At 42.8% G+C, this 22,406-nt stretch overlaps 1 protein-coding gene across 3 annotated transcripts in view; it reads left to right on the forward strand.

The window, feature by feature from the left end:
* Positions 1 to 22,406, forward strand: part of DNAH3 (dynein axonemal heavy chain 3) — a 180,099-nt gene that overhangs the window by 79,027 nt on the left and 78,666 nt on the right. For all 3 annotated transcript variants that reach the window (XM_088029049.1, XM_088029048.1, XM_028095231.2), the window contains 12 exons: positions 1,072 to 1,186; positions 3,916 to 4,114; positions 5,574 to 5,682; positions 5,909 to 6,022; positions 6,726 to 6,902; positions 9,090 to 9,181; positions 10,006 to 10,225; positions 10,807 to 10,941; positions 12,332 to 12,443; positions 14,311 to 14,552; positions 17,598 to 17,698; positions 19,814 to 19,919. In XM_088029049.1, coding sequence (XP_087885175.1) covers positions 1,072 to 1,186; positions 3,916 to 4,114; positions 5,574 to 5,682; positions 5,909 to 6,022; positions 6,726 to 6,902; positions 9,090 to 9,181; positions 10,006 to 10,225; positions 10,807 to 10,941; positions 12,332 to 12,443; positions 14,311 to 14,552; positions 17,598 to 17,698; positions 19,814 to 19,919 — 1,722 coding nt within the window. The remainder of the gene's footprint in view (positions 1 to 1,071; positions 1,187 to 3,915; positions 4,115 to 5,573; positions 5,683 to 5,908; positions 6,023 to 6,725; positions 6,903 to 9,089; positions 9,182 to 10,005; positions 10,226 to 10,806; positions 10,942 to 12,331; positions 12,444 to 14,310; positions 14,553 to 17,597; positions 17,699 to 19,813; positions 19,920 to 22,406) is intronic.

Consider the following 22,406-nt stretch of genomic DNA (forward strand, 5'->3'; position numbering starts at 1 on the left):
AGCATTGAAAAGGTTGTTTGTTTTTTGCTGTGTGTCCGGGATCTTTATTAACAACAACAACAACCATCAGTAATTTACTGGATACTTGATTCAAATTGTGCCAAGTGCTTCACCATCTCACTGAATCTTCAAAACAGCTCCAAGAGGTAGCTGTAATTATCTAGACTCGACAGGAGACTGAGACTCAGAGGGTTAATATCATTTGCCCAGAACTGCATAGCTAGGAAGTGGGGAAGGTGAGTTATGAACCTAAGGTGGTCTCCGTTTTTCTTCCTTTTTAAAATTTATTTCTGTTTTTTAACTCTTTATTTTGAAGTAATGTCAGCCTTACAAATAATATTGCAAAAATAATGCAAAGAATTCTCATACACCCTCCATCCAGAATCCCCCAATATTAACATCTTAAATAACCATAGTACAATTATCCAAATCAGGAAACCAACATTGATGCAAGACACATTCTTACCTAATACGTAGACCTTTTAAATTGGCTAATCTCAATTTAGCCATTTGCCCCACTGATGGCTTTTTGCCTGGTCCAGGATCCATTCCAGGATTATTGTTTACATACATTTAGTTTTCATATCCCCTGTGTCTCCTTTAATCTGAAAAAGTTCCAGAGTTTTTTTTATTAATTCAGATTTATTGCATAATTTCTATACAGTAAAATTCACCCCTTTTAGTGTACAATTCCAAGTTTGAACAAACACATACATTTGTGTAACCACCATCCCGATCAAGATATAGAACCGTTCAATGCCCCCCCGCCCCCCAATTCCCTCAAGCCCCTTATAGCAGCCCCTTCCCCTGCTCCATGCCTCTGGCAATTACCAATCTGTTGTCTGCTCCTATAGTTTTGTCTTTTCCATGATATCATAATAATAAAATCAAGGAATCTAGCCTTTGAAATTTGGCTTCTTTCAGTTAGCATAATGCACTTGCAATTCATCTAGAGGTTAATGAAGGGGGTGAGGGAAAGGGACCTGGAGTGGTAGAGCATGCTGTTCCCCAAGCGGGGGTTACAGAGGAGAATCCAGTTTAACCAGTTGTCCCTTCCTATGCCCCCGCCAGGATTTTCTGAAAAAGAGCAACAGTGAGATTGCACAGATTGTCCAGCTGGTGCGAGGGAAGCTGAGCAGCGGGGCTCGACTCACCCTCGGGGCCCTCACGGTCATCGATGTCCATGGTGAGCAAGGAGGCTTCCCCGGCATTGTTGACTGTCTAAGAATGGCAGCCAGGCTTGCTGCTCTCCATTGAGAGCCTGGATGGAGTGATTCAGGGTCCCCTTTGCCATTAGGGAGGGGCTTCTGCAACTGAGAGTAAGGTGAGGGGGTAAGGAGAGAAGCCAGAGCTCCTGTGAATGTCCAGCATGTTTTCCCCTCCCATCCCCACCTTGTTTCCAGGAAACCTCCAAGCAGGGCTTTCCCCGAGACAATGGCAGCCCAAGCCATTTCTGAGATTCACCAGCTTGGAACGATTTCTTGAGGCTGACCATAGCTAATATTTTTAATACTCACCAGGTGCCAGGCTCTGTGCTAAGTGCTTGACATACATTATCTCATTTTTATACACACTTCTCAAATTAAGAACCTGAGGCTTAGGTAAGTAACTTACCCAGAGGCATACAGCTACTAAGGAGCAGAGGCTGTTTTATACTTTGATGTAATTGATTTAATTGTAATTCTATGTCTGTCTGATTCCAAACCCAAGAGACTGGAAGTGGGCAGTGTATGCAGGGAGGCAGCGGTAGAGAGATAATGCCTTCCAGCACTTCCCTGAAATTAAAAAAAAAAAAAAAAAAAAAAAAAAGAGGAGGAGGAGGAAGAACTGGGGTCTTTATATAAAACAAACCACCCCCTCACCCTCACTCCATCACCACCAAAGAAACAGAAACTAGGGCTGGACTAGCTGGTTGCCTGGAAACAGTGTCTCTCTTGTTCATATACCCAGCTTCCTCCTGGCATTTCATGGCATCTTATTCTCCTTAAGGTTGATGCTCATTTCAATCTAATTTCTCTTGGATAGACTAGCATGAAATCAGGGAGAGAGAAGGGAGAATGTGATCTTCATTTGGTAGGAAGTGCAGGTGTGGTTACTGCCCAAGGCACCCCAGAGTGGTGGTGTTCATACACATGCACACACGCCCATACACACCCACGCACAAAACATGCACACACATACACACTGCATCATGCAGGCATCCCCAAGTCAGTCCCTTGAGATTCACCTTCCTCTTGGGTCCCTCATGGAGACCCCTACTCCTGCTACCGGTCTATGATTTCCCTCAAGAACCTGGAGGGAAACTAAATTCCTCAGGAAGGATGGAAGAGCTGTTGGTATAATCTTCAAGGACTCTTCTTTGGAGGGTTTTGGATTTCACCGTCATAAAGACTTCTCTTCGCAGAGAGGCAGTAGACTTGCAGAAGCATCCCTTTACAAAGTTATGTTTCTGAGATACTAAATTCGAGCTGCTGTCCTACTTTTTTTTTCTTTTTTTAAGTAGGCTCTGTGCCCAGTGTGGGGCTTGAACTCATGACTCTTGAGATCAAGACCTGAGCTGAGATCAAGAGTTAGATGCTTAACTAATTGAGCCACCCAGGCGCCCCTACTGTCCTAGTTCTGAGATCTCAATAGCTCTCACCTAAGAGTTCCCTAAAAAATAGCTAATGATTTTTAGAAACCTCTGTTCACTCTTCAACTTCAGGGTCTCCCATGATGGTGAGAAAATTAAGTTAGGCTCATAATCCTGTGAGAGAAAGAAGGAAACCCAGAGGTATATCTCCCATCTGGTTTCTCAGGCCCCCAGATGGAAAGACTATATCTAACTATGGGTTCATGGGACCCCTTCCCTTGCCTATTGCATCAGGCCAAACTGACTGTGTTCTCCTAGGATATCCTAGAAGCCTGGAACAGGGCCAAAAGGGTCATACTGGAGATATGACAGCATTTGGGAAAACTACATATTACAAAACTCTCTGGGTCAGTCCCCCAAGAATTTGGGAATATTTATACAGTAGCTAATATTTATATAATCTTTCTTTTCTTTCATCTGTCTACATCTGCATATACATGTAGATGTGTAGATATTTATATATGTATATATATATATGTACATGTAGGTATATATATGTGTGTGTATACGGTTGATCCTTGAACAACATGGGTTTGAACTGCACAGGTCCACTTACATGGGAATTTTTATCAATAAATACAATACAATACTGTAAGTGTATTTTCTCTTCCTTGCGATTTTCTTAATTATTTTCTCTAGCTTACTTTATTGTAAGAATACAGTATATAATACATGTAACTTACAAAATATGTGTTAATTGGCTGTTATCTGTAAGGATTCCAGTCAACAGTAGGCTATTGGTAATTAAGTGTAAGGGGAGTCAAAAGTTATACACAGATTTTTTACTGTACCGTGAGTGGGCACCCCAACCTCCACATTGTTCAAGGGCCAACTGTATATACAGTTAATCCTCTTAATAACCATATAATAACCCTATAAGGTAGGTACTGTGTTATCCCCATTTTACAGATTACACAACTCAATAGAGAGGTTGAGTAACTTGCCCAAAGTCACTAACTAGTTAATGGCAGATTCGGAATTAGGATCCAGACAGTCTGATTTCAGAGTATGCACTTTTAATGCCTCTGCTGTACTGTGGGAGCAGACAACACAGCAGATTCTCTGCCTGGCTCCTTGGGAGAAGCAAAGACCAGCTTCTGAAAGAAATTGCTACCTGCAGGTTAGGGGTAGGCAGGGAGACTAGTTGAGTCTGAAAGTGTTTGGGGAAGAGGGAGGGGTGGCCTGGATGATGTCCTCAGATCTCCTCTGAACAATCTGTGGATATAGGAGTATGCTGACAGCTCTGCATTTGTGTGTTTCCATGTCTGCATCTGTCCCAACAGCTCGCGACGTGGTGGCCAAGTTATCTGAGGACAATATCTGTGATCTGAACGATTTCCAGTGGATTTCCCAGCTGCGTTACTACTGGGATTCGAAGGATGTGCAGGTGCAGATGATCACCACAGAAGCCTTGTATGGCTATGAGTACCTGGGGAACTCCCCCCGGCTGGTGATTACACCCCTCACTGACCGCTGCTACAGGTAACCTCTGCCCCTACCCCTGTCCAGACCCAAAGGGTGAATAGAGAATTCCAGAAGGAAAACCTTCTGGGGAAGAAGGTGAGGGGCATCTTGAGTTTGTGACCTTTCCCTCTACATTTCATATTCTGAGATTTTAGAATTTTGCCCTTAGTTACCATGGTCCCACAGATGGGCATGGAAATTAGGCCTTGGGCCAGAAATGAGAACCCAGTAGGAGTCCTAATGCACATTGATGTGGCCAAACCAACAAGCAGAACATTGATGCCTGTCCTTAAAAATGCCACAGTGCTTAAGTAGAAAGCTCTCCGATGGCAGGAATCAAGATGGTGCCTGGAAATCCCATGGACGAAAGCAAGAAAAGGAGCCAGGTGAAGGACTCTGGCAAGGAGTCTCCAAGCTCAGCCAGCTGATGAGACGTAGTCATTCTGTGCTCAGCAAAGTGCTTTAGCACTTTCCTTGGTATTCATACCATTAGAAATCTGACCTCTGTGAATGTGTCAACTTTGTGATATTTAGATTTTCTTTGATTTTGTATATTCCTTAAAGAGGAATTTTTTGTAATCATAAAGATAATTCTTGAGTATTATTTCTTTCAAAGCCCTCAGTCACTTATTTTCTATGGTCTCTGATTTTTGGTCTTCATTCATTCATTTATTTCACCTGTTATTCAATAGCCATTTCTTAAACTCTCCTGTGCACCATGCATGCCGTCAAGAAACCCTCAACCCAATGGGGTCAGGGGACAGAAACATAGTCAGATGAGTATAAGATGGTGTGTTAAATTAAACTATAGAGGCTCATACAAGGGGCTGTAGAGCCACAAGTGAAGAACACATCATTAATTTCTAACATTTATTTTGTCCCTACTCATCAAATTGAATCAAAATACAGGTCCTAAACTCAAGAGTTCATAATCCAGTGAGAGAAATATATTTATTTCCACCACTCCATTAGTTCTGGTGATCTTTGGAATCTGGAGCTTATGAAGATTTTTAACTTTTATTTGATTCATTTGTGTATGTATTCATTTATCCATTCAATCATTCATTCAAACAAATGTTTATGGGTGCCCACGCACCAGACCCTGGGGTTACAGTGCTGAGTAAAACAGATTTGTTTACAATGATGATATATTGGGCATATAATCAGAAAAAAATTAAAGCTATTTGTATGAGTCAGAACAATATAAAGCAAAAGTCAGTTTCTTTCCTATGTCTTAGGACTTGGGCACCAAATTCCTCTTCTTCTTTTTTTTTTTTTTAAAGACAGGGAGAGAGGCAGGGGAGGTGCAGAAGGAGAGAGAGAATTTTAAGCACTCCACGCCAAGCATGGAGCTCAAAGTGGGGCTCAATCTCACAACCCAGAGATCATGACCTGAGCTGAAATCAAGTCATTCACTTAACTGACTGAGCCACCTAGGTGCCCCATTGGGTACCAAATTCTTATTTTTTCCCCTTAGGACACTGATGGGGGCTTTGAAGCTGAACCTTGGGGGAGCTCCGGAAGGACCAGCTGGCACAGGCAAGACAGAAACCACCAAAGATCTGGCCAAAGCTTTGGCCAAGCAGGTAGGGAAATGCCATCTATTCTTAAGCTCTCTTCCTATTCCTCTCTCGACTCCTATCAGGAGAGTTGGCATGAAGTTCAATATGGTATAGGGGGAGAGAAAGAGTGGGGCCCCAGCTCCTGCAGTGGAATAGGAAGAAAGGAGCCCCACCTGTATTTCATGTGCAGGGTAATTCAGATATGAGAGAATCCATCCCTAATGGTGCCCACATCCTTCCTTCCCTCTAGTGTGTGGTCTTCAACTGCTCAGATGGTCTGGATTACAAAGCCATGGGGAAGTTCTTCAAGGGACTGGCCCAGGCTGGAGCATGGGCCTGTTTTGATGAGTTCAACAGGATTGAGGTAATGCTGCAACTGGCCTGCAGAGCAGGGGTTGAACATGCAGGGGCCTTTTTCTGGGCTCTCAGCTCCTCAGTGACAGGGCGTTATATATCCTCTAAAACCCCTGCACAGAGTAAGTACTCAACAAACTAAACAAAAACAGTCCCAAGAAGACAAAGTACATATTTTATATACATATATATCCTCATCGTATTCATTCACTCACTCATTCAAAAATTTATTGAGCAGCTAGTACATGTCAGATACTCTGCAGTTGTTCATGACACAAAGCTAAGTAAGAAATGAGTGATACAGTTTAGCAAAAGGAAATAAAAGTTAAGTGAAACTAATAGAAAATGATAGAAGTCCATTGTAGTGGTATAAAGGAGCCATCACAGAAGAGAGGGGGGTGATTAATTCTATTTGGGTGGGGAATTTAGGTCAGGAAAGGTAAACATGCAATTAGAACCAATAAACACTGAATGTATACGATGGATCAAACATTATGCCGGGTGCTAGAACAAAGATAAAATTCTATGGAAATTAGTAAAACATGCACACACACCCCAATTTTCTTTTTCTTTACCAAAACCCCAAATCATACTCCTGATTTTGATGTGAAGGTCTGGTTCTCAGATGATTGGGTTTTGTCATTGCTAAGTGAGGGGTCCTCTGGCAGAGTGGGGCGGTAGGAGCTCACATCAACCAGCCATTCTCACCCCAGGTAGAAGTGCTGTCTGTGGTGGCTCAGCAGATCCTCAGCATTCAACAAGCCATCATTCGGAAGCTAAAGACATTCATCTTTGAAGGCACTGAGCTCTCTCTAAACCCAACCTGTGCTGTCTTCATCACCATGAACCCCGGGTATGCTGGCAGGGCTGAGCTGCCAGATAACCTCAAGGTAAACATCAGCATGTGTAAATTCTGCATGTACTTTATGGTGTAGAAACCTCTAGAAGTAACCAAGGATCTCCCGGAGAAGGCAAATAATGGGTGACATTTTTTTGGCTGTGAGAAGTAATAGTGGAGCAACGATGGTGGTAAGATAGGCCCCAGAACATAACTACACCCCCAACAAGGTCTCATAGGGAAGGGTACATATACTTGATGAACCATGGCAATTAGGAAACAACGGACCCTGGAACAAGGGTCACTGTTTCTATCATCTACAAGGGGTCAGACAGGTAATATAAATGAGAGGAACCAGCTGGGCGTGGTAGGGATGCTGACGAATGCCCCATCCAGAGGCAGCAGCCCCTACTTAGCCCCAGCCTGTTGTTGCCAAGCAGGAATTGTCAGGTCTTCTCATTTTTCAGGAAAAAACAGAAATTTGTATTTCTACATGTAATCTGATTTTGTGATCCTGGCTTAATGCAAAAAAAAAAAAAAAAATCACCGTCGGCCAAACAAAAACATCTAATTATAAGACAGCATCAAAGTTAGACACAGAGAGCTCTAGGAAGCCTGGGCTGAACCCACAGCACTTGGGTGGCTCAGGTCGTGACCTCAGGGTCCTGGGATTGAGCCCTATGTTGGGTTCCCTGCTCAGTGGGGAGTCTGCTTCTCCCTCTCCCTCTGCCCCTCTCCCTGCTTGTGCTGTCTGTCTGTCTGTCTCTCTCAAATAAATGAATAAAATATTAAAAAAAATAAAAACAAAAAACCTAGGCTGAACCACATAGAGCTCCCCTTTATTACTATGGTTAAGCCGAGGTGGTGTCCCCACCAAAGCAGGCTGTTCCAACCAGCTACAGAGATGACAAGGAAGCATATATGTCCCCATTACCTACTGCTGAGCTGGCCTCAGTTACAGCATGGCAATAGCCATTGGTCCTGCTGCTAGTGGAGAAGGACAGCACCTCTGAAGGGAAGAGAGTCACCAAGGCCATCTTCAAGGGAATAGGCTGTAGATGACCTTAGCGTGCTGCTCTCATGGGAGAAAAAAACCTCAAAGTACAAGATGGCTAGCTCTCCTTCTGTGGTAAGAGACTTTAGCACCCCAACTGCATGAAAAGAAGTACCAGAGAGAGACTTCCAGGTCTGCTTCTTTATGGATATTCTTCTAAGTCATTTCTCCATCCCTTTGAGTGGAAGACACAAGAGAGACCCAGCCAAACCCACATTAGTACTTCACCTGCCAAAAACGCATCTGCTTAGTGCTCTGGAATCTTATTCAGACACTTTCTCCCCGCCCTCCAAATGGAAGAGTCAGGGAGATCTTAGGAATGGCTCTTCCCCTCTAGGCCAGCATAGGCCAGTGAGTACCAAAGTAGAATTTGGACCCATATTTCTTCTTTTTACCCCCCAACCATTGTGACTCCCCACTACACACACACCCTTCCCAGCCAACAAGCCTGTTAGGTCTGCATAAGCAGCTTTCATGAGACAGTGTGGTATAGGAGAAAGCACCAGGAGTTGGTGTCAGGAAGCCTGGGTTCTAGTCCTGGCTCTACCTCTAACTAACTGCTTGACTTCTTCTCTAAGATCTAAGGTAATAACAATAGCTGATGTTTATTGAGCACTCACTATGTGCCACACACTTTTCTAAGCACTTCACTTACATGCTATCATTTGTTCTCATGAGAACGGTATGGTTGTTGGCCCATTTTGAGATGAAAGAACTAGAGGGCTTACATTACTTGCCCACAGCCAGTAGGTAGCAGAGCAAGGACACAAATCAAGATCTGTCTGACTTCAAGATTCTTCTGATATATTATTGGTCCTGCATTCCTAACTGACTTCCTCTGTCCCTGTTGAACACAGGAAGGGTCCAATAGTTGAATGATGCTCCTTTGGCATAGGAGAATGAGGTTTTGTTAGAATACCAGCACCTAGGGCCTTCCACATAACCACTGAGAGACCCAGTGTGACAACAGGGTACCTGGACAGGGCCAGTGGGGAGGTTAGCAGAGCACTGGTTCTATCCAACAAAGATGGTACCTCTGCATTGACTTGTCCTCCTGCTTTCCTTTCCTTGATTTTACTAGAATGGCCTGAACAACCATGCTGCTTCTCTTTGCATCTGTAGACATACCTTCTCCCCAGTGTTTACTGTTTGTGTTCAGGTTCTCAATGGCTGTTTCTTTTCTAGGCCTTATTCCGGACAGTAGCCATGATGGTGCCAGATTATGCCCTCATTGGGGAAATCTCCCTCTACTCCATGGGGTTTCTGGACTCTAGAAGGTATGTTACATTGGCTTTCCAGTAGATTCTAAAGGCTCTGAAAGAGTACCTTCTGTGTGGTGGATTCAAAGTAGGTTGCCCATTGGAAGAAAAGAGAGAAACTTAAGAAATGGACTTTCATTCCCTAGTTGATCTGAAAGCACATAGCCCTGGCTTTTGTCCTAACCCCATCCCTGGCCAGGAAATGGCCCAGATTCCAAAGAAAGGGCCTCCTCTCTCTTTATGTATACTTGGACTTCTACTAAAGAAATTGGCCTTTCTATCCCAGCCCTGCTACACACACACACCTTAAGGCAAGACTTTAAAATATGAAATTATTCCAAGATTGAAGAGGAAAAATTTAATATAATTTGGAATTAACATTATTATCATAACATTTACTGACTGAAAAATGTAAAGCATGGACATGGAAAAAAGCTGTCATGTTACAGAGGTGAATAAAGGGAGTTTCTTCTCAGTGGTCTTGAGTCCCACTCTCTAGGGATTAACATTGTTAATAGTTTAATGTTTCTTCCAAAACGTGTGTGTCTGTCCTTGTACATTCACATATATGCATAGAAGTGTTACACATATAATTTCTTGTACAGTAGATTGTACACATATGTGTCTGTTCTTGCTCTTTTCCTCCTAACTTTGAAAGAGTTAGAATGCTTCCTTAGCTAATCATGGTAACTATTAAAAGGACTTCAAATGATAGGGCTTCTCTATCAAGTCCAGGAGCAGGCGTGGTTCCTGACCGGACAGGGCACAGGGATGCTGGGAATGTCTGCTGAGCAGGACCTGGTCCTCTCTGGCGGTCTGCAGATGTGTCTCTGCCCTCCTAGTCTTGCCCAGAAGATTGTTGCGACCTACCGCCTGTGCTCAGAGCAGCTGTCCTCACAGCATCACTATGACTATGGCATGCGGGCGGTCAAGTCTGTGCTCACTGCCGCTGGCAACCTGAAGCTCAAGTATCCTGAAGAGAATGAGAGTGTCCTGTTGCTCCGGGCCTTGCTTGATGTCAACCTGGCCAAGTTCTTGGCTCAAGATGTCCCTCTGTTTCAGGTATGCGGTGCTTTGGGACCTCAACCAAGTGCTGAGGCTCATTTTCTGTGGATGAACTGTTTCTCTGGCACCCTCTCCATCTCCAGCCAACAACCCCACCACCAGACACCCTCCCCCAAATGTTAGATAAGAATAGTGATAGTACTATCCCTGTCTAGTTCCTGATTTTAATAAAAATGGTTTCACTGATAGAATAAGATCTGCCATTGGGTTTGGGTTTTGTTTTAACCAAATGTAGTTGTTTTTTTTTTTTTTGGAATTATTTTAATGCCTCTCTTCCTAATCAGGCTGGGAGCTCCATAAATGCAGAAATCATGACTATCTTATTCATTCTCAGTACATTAACTGGTAGATAATACAGTTTATTAAATCTTTGCTGCCTTGTAAATTTATTTGGGAGGGAAATCATGTCTTACAGATAGTGTTGGTCTTTGTAATTGTGGATGAGTTTTGGCATAGAAAAATGAGGTTTGGAATTTTACAAAGATTTCTGCTGTCTGTAAATCTCATTTTCAGAAAATGTTGAGGTCATGCCTCTGACAATTCATCCTTTCCACCTTCTCTCAAATTCTTTTTAACAGGGAATTATATCAGACTTGTTTCCTGGAGTGGTTCTTCCAAAGCCGGACTATGAAGTTTTTATGGAAGTGCTGAATGAGAACATCAAAAAGATGAAACTCCAACCAGTGCCTTGGTTTATTGGGAAAATTATCCAGGTTGGTTCCATGTATCCATACAGGGATGCGCCTATTTGTTCACTCAAGTCAGGAATTGAAATTGTGGTAGATTGCAACTCAGTAATGGTGATCAGAGGTGCCTGGATAGAGATGGAGGTGCCTTCAGGTCTCACTTCCAGGAGTTGAAGTTGAAATTCAATGTTTTTCCTCTGACCATCTCCCTTGGGGTTCCTTTTTTTAAATTTGTGGATGAAACAAAACCTTTGGGGGGCATTGGGCTACAACTAGTCAGGACTTTCTCAGTTTCCAGTGATAGAAACCCAACTCAAACCTCCTTAGTCAACAGAAGGGGATCTGTTCACTTACCTAACTTGAAAAGCCCAGGTGTATGTTGACCTCAGACACAGCAGGATCTGAGAACCTTTCTCTTCATTTCTGGGCTCTGTCTCTGAGTTACAACTTCATTCTTGGTTGGGTCCCCAACAGCCTCAGTCTTTGATTGTCCCAGGTTCAAGCCCAGAAGGAAAAAGAGCATTGCTCTCCAGATGGCTTCAGCATAGGTCTCAGGATTAGCTTTGAACTGTGCTGTAAAGCCACATGACCACCCCAGAACCAATTATGGGGAAGATCATTTATATTTTACAGCATGGGGCCTGGCTTGGAAAATACCTTTTACGGGCTGAGAGTTCTAATCAAGTTAGAACTGCATTTAGGCCTCGAAAAAGGAAGTTTCCAATTTAAGTACAATTTGCTAAAACGACCACTGTTTCCTTTTCCCCTTTAAAAGCAAATAGAAATGGCCTAATGAAAAAATTAGAGGCATTAAAATCAGACAGCCATGTGTCCAAATCCTGGCTCCACCACTGTTGACCATGGGCAAGTTACTTAACCTCTCTCGGGCTCAGTATTCCCACCACTAGAAGGTGGTTAATGATACCTGAATGTATTAAATGAAATAATTTAGGTAAGTCACTTGATGCTTAGCACATTGGTAGGTACAGAGCAAATAGGAATTCCCATTTTTTAAATAATATGAAACATACACATATATTTATTTATCTAAAAGATATTTATTTATTTATTTATTTATTTATTTATTTATTTATTTGAGAGAGAGCATGCAAGTGAGGGTATGGAGGGGCAGAAGAAGAGAATCTTAGACAGGCTCCATGCCTAGCACAGAGCCAGATGCAGGGCTCAATCTCTCAACCCTGAAATCATGACCTGAGCCAAAATCAGGAGTCAGACGCTTAAACAGCTGAGCCACCCAGGTGCCCCTATCCAAAAGATATTTACACTATAGATCATCAGAGGTAGAAGTGACAGTGGGAATCCCCTTTTGGTCCCTCATTCCTCACTGACTTCTGACTAGCTTGCAGTTCTGGGAGGTTTGCAATGATTAACTGCTTAAAATGATGTCTCCTCTCAGATCTACGAGATGATGCTAGTAAGACATGGCTATATGATTGTTGGAGACCCCATGGGTGGCAAGACCTGTGCTTATAAAGTGTTGGCTGCAGCTCTGGGTGATTTATACGAAGGTAAAGCTCACATCCCTGGGTTCCGGGGAGCACAGGACTCCCCAGTAGGTTGGCTGGCTCCATGGAGATAATGCCAGGCTGTTAGTTTTGCCATCCCTGGATTGTGACATCAGAGCCAGAAATAGAACATGGCACACAGATGCCTGCAGGCAGAAAATAAAGGTGGGGGTGGGGGAACTTCTAATGGGGATTTTATATGCATGTTATTAAGTGGAGGAATTTTCTCGAATTTCTCAAATGCTGAATAGTGGCTTCTCCAAAGGCTTTCCAGTGAGAGAGAAAGTCCTGCCACTGTCCTGAACAAATTATTCTGAAAGCCAATTATTGCATGGTTTCTTTTCTTCTCCTTTTTTCTTTTCATCCCTTCTTCCCTTCTCGTCCCTTCCCTTCCCCCCTCTCTCCCTCCCTCCCTCCTCTTTCTTCTCTCCCTCCTTTCCTTACTTCTCTCTCTCTCCCTCCTTCCCTCCCCTCCCTTCCTTCCTTCCTTCCTTCCTTCCTTCCTTCCTTCCTTCCTTCCTCCCATTTAATGTAGAAGATAAAACCTCAGATTTTTGAATCAGACACAGACCTTGGACAAATGACCAGACCTCTCTTAGCCTCTGTTTTCCCACCTGTGAAATGGGATTGTTGTGAGAATTAAATGAGATTATGCAGGAAAATAACCTAGTGCAGTTCCTGCTCAACAAATGGAAGCTATGTGTATTGCCAGAGAAACGATTTTGGGGTTTTTTCTTTTATAAAAAGTGAGCCTGTGGTGTTTGTTTTTAAGATTTATTTATTTATTTTAGAGAGAGAGAGAGTAGAGTGGAGAGGGAGAGAGAGAGAAGTAGACACCAAGCAGACTCGGTGCTGAGCCTGACGCGGGGCTTGATCTCAAGACCTTGAGATAAGGATCTGACTTGAAACCAAGAGTCAGATGTTCAACCAACTGTGCCACCCAGGCGCCCCACAAGCCTGTGGTTTTGAAAAGCAATGCCTTCTATTTACACATTCCCTTCCAGTACTTCATCTTAACATGTTTTTTCTAGTAATATTTGTTGATTGAGTTGCTGTTGGATTTTTGAGGTTTTTGTTTTGGACACTAACTTGGCCCTAGTAACTAATTAGGGCATTTCAAACTTAATATTCTGGTCATTTGAACACAGTTTAGGAAACTAAATGAAGAGAAAAGAGGCTACCCCATTGTTTTTGCCTTGGGATTGTGCAGAAATTGTTATTTAGTTCATGGCTCAGGCACTCCAACTTTTCCTTACTTTGAAGGATCATTTAAAAGGCTGGTTATTTTCAGTTCTGTTATCAAATGCATCTGATGTGCCATCTATCAGCCTGTGTTGGGTCCTAATACTCTCATGGTATGAATGTCTCAGGGAACACTTGCTGAACAGCTAAAGAAGAGGTTTCAGGGATAAACTAGTTCTTCAGATAGAGGGAAAAAAGTAACCAGTATTTTGCAGAATCTTTTAAATGTTAGCTGTTTCCTCATTTCAAGTCAAGGCCAAGGTTCTTAGGGTAGCTGTGAGAGCTGGTACATAAAGACATCTGGTAGCATGGACCTCTCTCCCTTAGTGCTTGAGTTCATTTAGGCCCAGGCAGATCTCTTTGGATCTGACCAGCACATTTGCCCTGTTTGAAATGAGACTCAGAAGAAAATATGGTGAGGAACTAATGGGCATAAAAACCTAACAATTTAAGTCATTGTCCATCCAGATATCCTAATCTTTGTAAGGACTGAATACAAATTTTATAAGGACTCTCCTTGGAGGGCATATTCATGAATGTTGGTTGGTCTTTGAGATGGCATTATCTCTTGTCTAATGTTCTGGTCTCAACAGAGCCTTTGTAACTCATGTTGGACCTTCTTGCCCAGCCAAACAGATGGGAGAATTTGCTGTGGAGTACAGGATCATCAACCCCAAGGCCATCACAATGGGGCAGCTCTATGGGTGCTTTGACCAAGTGAGCCATGAATGGACAGATGGTATCCTCGCCAATGCTTTCCGGGAGCAAGCATCTTCAATATCTGATGAACGCAAGTGGATTATATTTGATGGGCCAGTAGATGCTGTTTGGATCGAAAATATGAACACAGTTCTGGATGACAATAAAAAGGTACTACTGAGTCTCCTGTCACTTTTACATAGGTAGGGTATAAATCCTCTTATTCAAGTGAGTAATTCACCAAAACTATATAATACATACATTCACTACACTAATAATAAATGCCCCACAAGAAAGTAACAGCTTATGAATTATGCTTCCATTTGTACTTGTAGTGGGTAAACTATGTGTGTTTAGGGATAATGTTGCATCGTGGTGTTGGCATCTTACTGGACCACTAGCTCTAGAGTTGAGCTCTTGTATTGGGCAAGTCACATAACTTCTCTGAACCGCAATTTCCTCATTTGTAAAAAGGTAGTAATGAAACAGGGATATTGGCAATTAAACAAGTAGCACATACATAGCGCATGATATGTGGAATGTGTTTTGGTTATCCATTGCTGTGTACTTAGAGACTTAAAACAACCACTTACTTTGCTCATGATACTGTGGATTATAAATTTTGGAAGGTCTCAGCTGGGCTCAGCTGATCATTGTGATGTCAGCTAGGGCAGCCATGGCTAGAGGATCCACACCCAAGGTGGCTTCCTCCCTCAGTGCCTGGGGGCTCATTCCTCCTTGGCCTGTCTTGTCTTTGTCTCTTTCTCTTCAGATAGTGTCTCATCCTCCAGGTCTCTTTAGGTGGCTTGGATGTCTCACTTAGTGAGCTTGGAGTAGTGGCACTTCTTACATGGTAGTTACTTTTCCAAAAGGCAGGAAGTGACAGTTTCCAGGAAATTAAGAGCTGTGCTTGGAACTGGCGTAGCCTCACTTTCTCTCAGTTCCATGAGTCCAAGAAGTCACAGGGGGTGCCCAGATTCAAGGGAGTGGGGAGAGAGGCTCCACTTGATGGAGCGGGGACAAGGCCACTTTGCGAAAACACATACAGGATGGGAGCTATCTCTGTAGCAGTCTTTGGAAAATACATTCTGCCACAGTAAGCATAGTGCCTAAAGAGCTTGGATTCCAGAGCTGGACAGCCTGGGTTCAACCCTGCACTGCCACTTGCCAACTGAATGAACCCAGGCAAGCTATTCAGTTTCATCATCTGTAAAATGGGGACAATAGTGTCTACATCATAGTGTTAATCAGGAAGATGAGATAAGTTAATATTCGCAAGATGCTTCTAATAGCACCTGGCATAGAACAAGTGTTATCTTACTGTAGGTTAGAATAAAATAAAATTTATCACCATGTTAAGGAAGAGTTTCTACACCGAATATACATGATTATCAAATCAAAATATACTTTCTTACTGCATTAAAATTTCACAAGACTATGAGTCATGCTCAACAATGGAAGGCCTAATTATCCAAATTACACACGCACACTAATTATAGCATGTGCGTAATTTTGATTACATAACATATAAAAATAGAAGTGTTTTATTACATGATATAGACTATGTTATATAAGCTAATTGTACAAATGTACTTGTTGGTCTTGAGATAAGTATGAAGAGTCATGATCGGGGCACCTGGGTGGCTCAATGGTTAAGCATCTACATTCAGCTCAGGTCATGATCCCAGGGTCCTAGGATCGAGCCCCACATCAGGCTCCCTGCTTGGCAAGGAGTCTGCTTCTCCCTCTGCCACTCTCTCACGCTCTTTCTCTCTCTCTCAAATAAAATAAATAAAATCTTAAAAAAAAAAAGTCACAATCAGTGAATTTCCTGATGACTCTTCTCGTCCCTGGGTGTAAATCAAACTACTATCAGAGGTACAGGTGTCTTTTACTTTTCCTGATATTCAGAGATGGCACTACTGGTAGTGTCAGCCCATAACTGCCATGACCTTCCTGGAGATACATGTAGTGACCTGTTTCCAGATGTGTTTTATGTAGGCCAGGTAACGTACGAGGGGCTTTTTAAGCACAACTTCGGGTGAGCAGCAGTGTGATGGGGTGATGGGGTTTTCTCTTTGCCCCTGAGAGACCAAAGCTTCAGACAATCTTATGTCTTAACTATCTCACTTGAACCCCTGTTGGCAAGTGGGAAACAGCATCATTAACTTTGTACGTACACTGAGTCTGCCCTATGTATTTTGCACTACTTTCTACAGGGACATACCTACTAAACACTAGGACTTCTGATGGCCTTTCCTTCCATTCCAGAAAGGATTTGTGGAGATGTTCTTGTCCCTCTAGCCCTGCACCCATCCATGAGGGATTCCAAAAGGAGTCTTTCATGGGAAACAAGCAAATAAAACAGGAAGAAGGTGTGCAGTTAAGTTCTATGTGAAACACTGAGTAAGAACTATGAGACTTGCTGTAGTCTCATAGCTTCCTGATCTTCCACCTAAGGCTGCAATTCAATGACTCTCTGACCTCCCTATTTATTTATTTTAATATTTTTTTTGAGAGAGAGAGAATGCACGCTTGAGCAGGTGGGGTGGGGGGTATGCAGAGGGACGGGGAGAGATTGAATCCCAAGCAACCTCCATGCCCAGTGTGGAGAGATCATGAGCTGAGCTGAAGTCAAGAGTCAGACGCTTGGGGCACCATTGGTTAAGCGGTTAAGCATCTGCCTTCGGCTCAGGTCATGATCCCAGGGTCCTGGGATCGAGCCCCACATTGGGCTCCCGGCTCAGTGGAGGTCTACTACTTCCTCTCCTTCCTGCTCATGCTCTCTCTCGCTATCTCTGTCTCTCTCTCTCTCTCTCAAATAAATCAAATCTTTAAAAAAAAAGAGTCAGACGCTTAACTGACTCAACCACCCAGGCGCCTGCCAACCTCCTTATTTAAAATCACAACTCATCCAGCCCTGGCTGAGCATTCTCCAGCCTCCTCTTCTATTTAATTTGTCTCCAAAGCACTTTCATCATTTTATATGCTGTGTGTTTTGTTTATCATCTGTTTCCTCCCAGCAGAATGTAAATCCCAAGAGCACAGGGATTTTTGTCTGTTTTATTTTATGCACCTGTGCCTGACACATAGTTCGTGCTCAAGAAGTATTTGTTGAATGAATTTAAACCATCTCTGTCCGCGCCGAGGCCTTTCACTTTCAGATGGAATTTAACCCCTTTGCCTGACACCTCCACCTCTGCTTTGCACTTTCAGCTGTGTTTAATGAGTGGAGAGATTATCCAGATGAGCCCCAAGATGAGTCTGATCTTTGAGCCAGCGGACCTGGAACAGGCCTCTCCGGCTACTGTGAGCAGGTCAGTCAGCCTTGCCCTGGCACCCTGAGGGAACACATGGCCTCACTGACCCTAAAAACCCACAAATGTGATTAAGCCCTAGCAGATCACCTACATTATTTGTTGTCCCTCTGATTTATCCTAAGACCAGTCCTCCATCCACAGTGCTGATAAGAGTCTAAAATCGGGCAAGCACTTTGGAAAGGAATCTGACATTATTGCCTAAGACTGAACCTTCATATGCCTCATGACCAGCAACTCTACTTCTAAGAAATCTTTGTCCACGTGCAATAAAATTCATATACAAGAATTTTCAAAGTGGCACAGTTAACAATAACAAACACTTGGAAACAACCCAAATGCCAATTAATAGTGAATGCATGTGTAATAAAGTCACAAATTATAATTTTTTATCATTTGATTTTATTCTATTTTATTTTCATCACCATAAGTGCACTCCTTAATCCGCATCACCTATTTCACCCATCCCCCAGCTACCTCCCCTCTGGTAACCATCAGTTTGTTCTCTATAGTTCAGAGTCTGTTTCTTGGTTTGCCTCTCTCTTTCTTTTTCTTTTTTCCTTTTCTCATCTGTTTCTTAAATTCCGCATATGAGTGAAATCACATGGTATTTGTCTTTCTCTGACTTATTTTGCTTAGCATAATATTCCCTAGCTCCATCCATGTCGTTGCAAATGGCAAAATTTCATTCTTTTTATGGTTGAGTAATATTCCATTGTATAGATATATCACATCTTCTTTATCCATTTATCTATGGATTGCTTCCATAATATGGCTATTGTAAATAATACTGCAATAAACATAGGGGTGCATGTATCCCTTTGAATGAGCATTTTTGTAGCAAATTGTAATATTTATATATCACTCAAAATAAATGAATTGTACTGACATGGAACTCTATGCATAAATCTTATTAAATACATTAAGCATAAAATCTTAGCAATACTATATATGAAGTAAGCCCACAATATTACATACAACATAGTGTCTCCCTTTAAACCTCTAAAACCAACAAAAATAAATATATATATATCTTAGGAACATATAGAAATGATATAAAACTATGTGAGAAAGAAAGAGACGGGTAACCATGAGATCCAAGATACGGTGTTCCCTCAGGTGGGGAAAGCCAGGGGTATAGGATAAGGGAGACCATCGGGGTTAGATGAAGGTTATTGTCAAGATCCTAGCTTCTGTCTGGGATCTTGGGTTCTGGGAGGTGGGTTCATGGGCACTCACTACATTATTGAAAACAATTAACTGAGAAAGGCCATGCATGGGCTAATGATAGTATGCCAAGGATGATAATTAATCTAATCCTGTGCACCTGAAGTTCTTAAAAAAAAAAAAAAGAAAAGAAAATCAATCCACACTCCAAAGAGCAATGGCAAGTTAGACCAACTTGGGCTCCCACCCTGGCCATGCCAATGTCTAGCTGTGTTACCTCTTCCAGGTCACTCAGCCTCTCTGAGCCGCACTCTCCTCATATCTAAAATGTGACCGTTAAGAAGCATATTTAGAGATAAAGGCCATTAGGCCCTAGCATAGTGCCTGACATGTAGTAGATACTCAATAAATGGCAGCCGTATTAGTAACAAACAAGAGAGCACCTAGATGTAACAGAATGGGAAAAGAAAACAAAACATGGACTATATAAAATATCAGTCCATGCTAATGATAATTTTAATAATTTCCATGGATTAAGAGTTTTCTATGTCCTGGAAATGGTGCTGAATTATTTATTGGCATTTTCTTATTTAACCACTACAATAGCCTTATGAACTATGTATTTTTTGTATTTCTTGATTTATGACAAGGACGTAGAATTTCAAAGACAATAAAGAAACCTTGCCCAAGGTTACTCAGATAGTAGAATCTAGGGCAGGGATTTGAACCCAGATCTCTCTAACTCCCAAGCACCAGCTATTATCCCTGGTCTCCATCCTTTCCTGACAAAATCTGGGCACCTTCCCTTTGGACTGGAGCTGGTGAGGGTCTGTGCCCCAACCCAAACTCCAGCCCCTTACCTTACCATGACTGCCTGCATTTCCCTCACCCCTGTGAGCTTGGGAACCCAGATGTGGACCAAGCTGGTCCTCTCTTTGTGCTTGCCAGGTGTGGGATGATCTACATGGAGCCCCATCAACTAGGCTGGAAGCCCTTGAAGGACTCATACATGGACACCCTGCCTGCTAGCCTCACTGAGGAGCACAAGGAATTGGTGAGACCATCATGTTCCTTTCCTTCCCCTCCCTCCCTGTCTCCATACTCCTCATTGCTAAGGCCTTCTAGGCACATCTTCACCTTCCTAATTCCAGGATGTAGGAAGGGGCAGGGAATTCCCTGCCTATCTCTAGTTATCTTCTTTCCTGGCTGTCTGACATTTTTCCAGTTTTCTTCTCCCCGTGGCAAGAGTAGGATAGTATGGAGGCACCTGGGGGGCTCAGATGGTTGAGCGTCTGCCTTCGGCTTGGGTCATGATCTCTGGGTCCTGGGATCGAGCCCCACATTGGGCTCCCAGCTGGCTCAGCGGGGAGTCTGCTTCTCCCTTTGCCTCTGCCCCTGCTTGTGTGCTCTCTGTCTCTCTCTCTCAAATGAATAAATAAAATCTTAAAAAAAAAAAAAGAATGGGATAGTATGGTCATTTTCTCCTTCTACCTTCTCCCTCACTCCCCATCCCCCAGTGGAGAATTCTGATGCTTTAGAAACATTCTACATGGTGGATGGAATGTCATACCTTTTCCCATTGCCCTACTTGCAGAAATGTCTCTAGAAGTTGCTCTAAAGATAGGCCAGATTAGAAAGAGCTTTCTTCCTCTCTGTATTGCCACTCCCCATCCTGGTGACCTCGACTCCATACCTCCCATAGCTAGGGAGCTGGAACCAGTTTAGAAAAGTTGTATTGTAGCTATTAAGAGTGTCTGTCCCCTTCTTCCCTTCCTAAAAGAGGGGTGAACATGCAGGTTAGGTGGGTACCCAAGCATAGTCTCAGACTAGGGAAGCAGGAAGGGAGAACTGAAGCTTTTGGTGCCTCTTGTCTTTCCCTGTGTTAGTAGAGTGCCCTAGGAAAGTTCCCCACTGAAGAAGGCAAAAAAAGTATAGTTGAGTTCTCTTCCCACTGCAGAAACATTCCTGTGAGCTATGGCCCCTTTCCTGTCCCATTTATATACATGTACAATGTATATAATCACATACATTTATACAGATAGATGCCCATATGCACATCCACAGACCAATCTACGCATCTGCACGGGAAGCCTTCAGGGACTCCTCAGTGCCCTTAGCTCAAAGTCTAACTTTTTTTTTTTTTTTTAAGATTTTATTTGAGGGGCTCCTGGGTGGCTCAGTCAGTTAAGTGTCTGCCTTCAGCTCAGGCCGTGATCCCAGGGTCCTGGAATCGAGCCCCTCATGGGGCTCCCTGCTCAGCAGGGAGTCTGCTTCTCCCTCTCCCTCTGCTTCTCCCCCCACTCATGCTCTCCCTCTTTCTCTCTTTCTCTCTCACTCTCTCTCTCAAGAAATAAAGAAATAAATAAAATATCAAGAAAGATTTTATTTATTTGAGAGAGAGCATGAGTGGGGGGAGGGGCAGAGAGAGAGAGAGAGAAAGAAAGAAGCAGACTCCCTGCTGAGCACGGAGCCCGACAGAAGGCTTCATCCCACAACCCTGAGATCATGACCTGAGCCGAAATCAAGAGTCAGATGCCTAACCACCTGAGCCACGCAGGTGCCCCTGAAAGTCTAACTTCTTATCAGGACCTCTGAGACTGTGATCTGGCCCTGCCCACCTTTCCAACCTCATCACCTACCCCCCTCCTCAGCTCATTACCCTGCAGCCCTTGTATTCTGTTCTCATTCCTGGAAGAACCCAGGTTTCATCACCTCAAGGCTTTTGCACCTTTTCTTCCTCCTCCTGAAAATGTTGTCCCATTTTATTGTGTGAGAGATGATTCACCTTCATCATCCAGGTCTCAACATAAAGGCCTCCTCCTCTAAGAAGCCTTCCCTGACCACCCTATTAAACACTCCCTGTTATTCCCCCATTTTAACACCTTTGTTTGTTTCCTGCTAGTACTTTACATGACTTGTAAGTATTTTATTTCCTTGCTTGTTTAGTTATTTATTGTTTGTCTCCCCTGCCCCTCAGTAATTTCCATGAGGGCAGGGATCTTGTCTATCTTGTCAATTGTTTATTCTCAGCACCTATAACACTGCAGTTACTAGATGCTCAATAAATATTTGTTGACTGGATGAATATACCACATATCCATGTATACATATATATTCATATATACATAAATGTGTCTATACATTTATAATATGTATCCATATATATACAGATCTATTAATGTATTTATTCAGTGATGACCTGCCTACTTCTTAAAAAAATGACTTAAGATGATTTACAGTGACAGCCACAAATACAGTATAACAAAAATAAGAAAACACTCGAGGAGAAAGGAAGAATTCTTTTTAAAAGAATAACTGGGGTGGGGAGCAGAGACAAGAATCATTATACCCACAAGTAAGTACATACAGAGAATTACTGAAAATGAGTTCCAAACTTAGCTCTGCACTTCCTGTGGCCACTTTATACAGGAGTCCAGCCTTACAAATGAAGAACAGTCATTTGAAAATCTTATTTAGAATTCCTAACATTTTTTATGCAAGCAAGTGGGACACCCAGTCTGGGTGCTTAAATTTTTCATGC

The sequence above is a fragment of the Eumetopias jubatus genome, unplaced genomic scaffold (genome assembly GCF_037043125.1).
Source record: "Eumetopias jubatus isolate StellerSeaLion01/CBP00866 unplaced genomic scaffold, mEumJub1_p1.0 scaffold_12, whole genome shotgun sequence".
NCBI classification, from domain to species: Eukaryota; Metazoa; Chordata; class Mammalia; order Carnivora; family Otariidae; genus Eumetopias; species Eumetopias jubatus.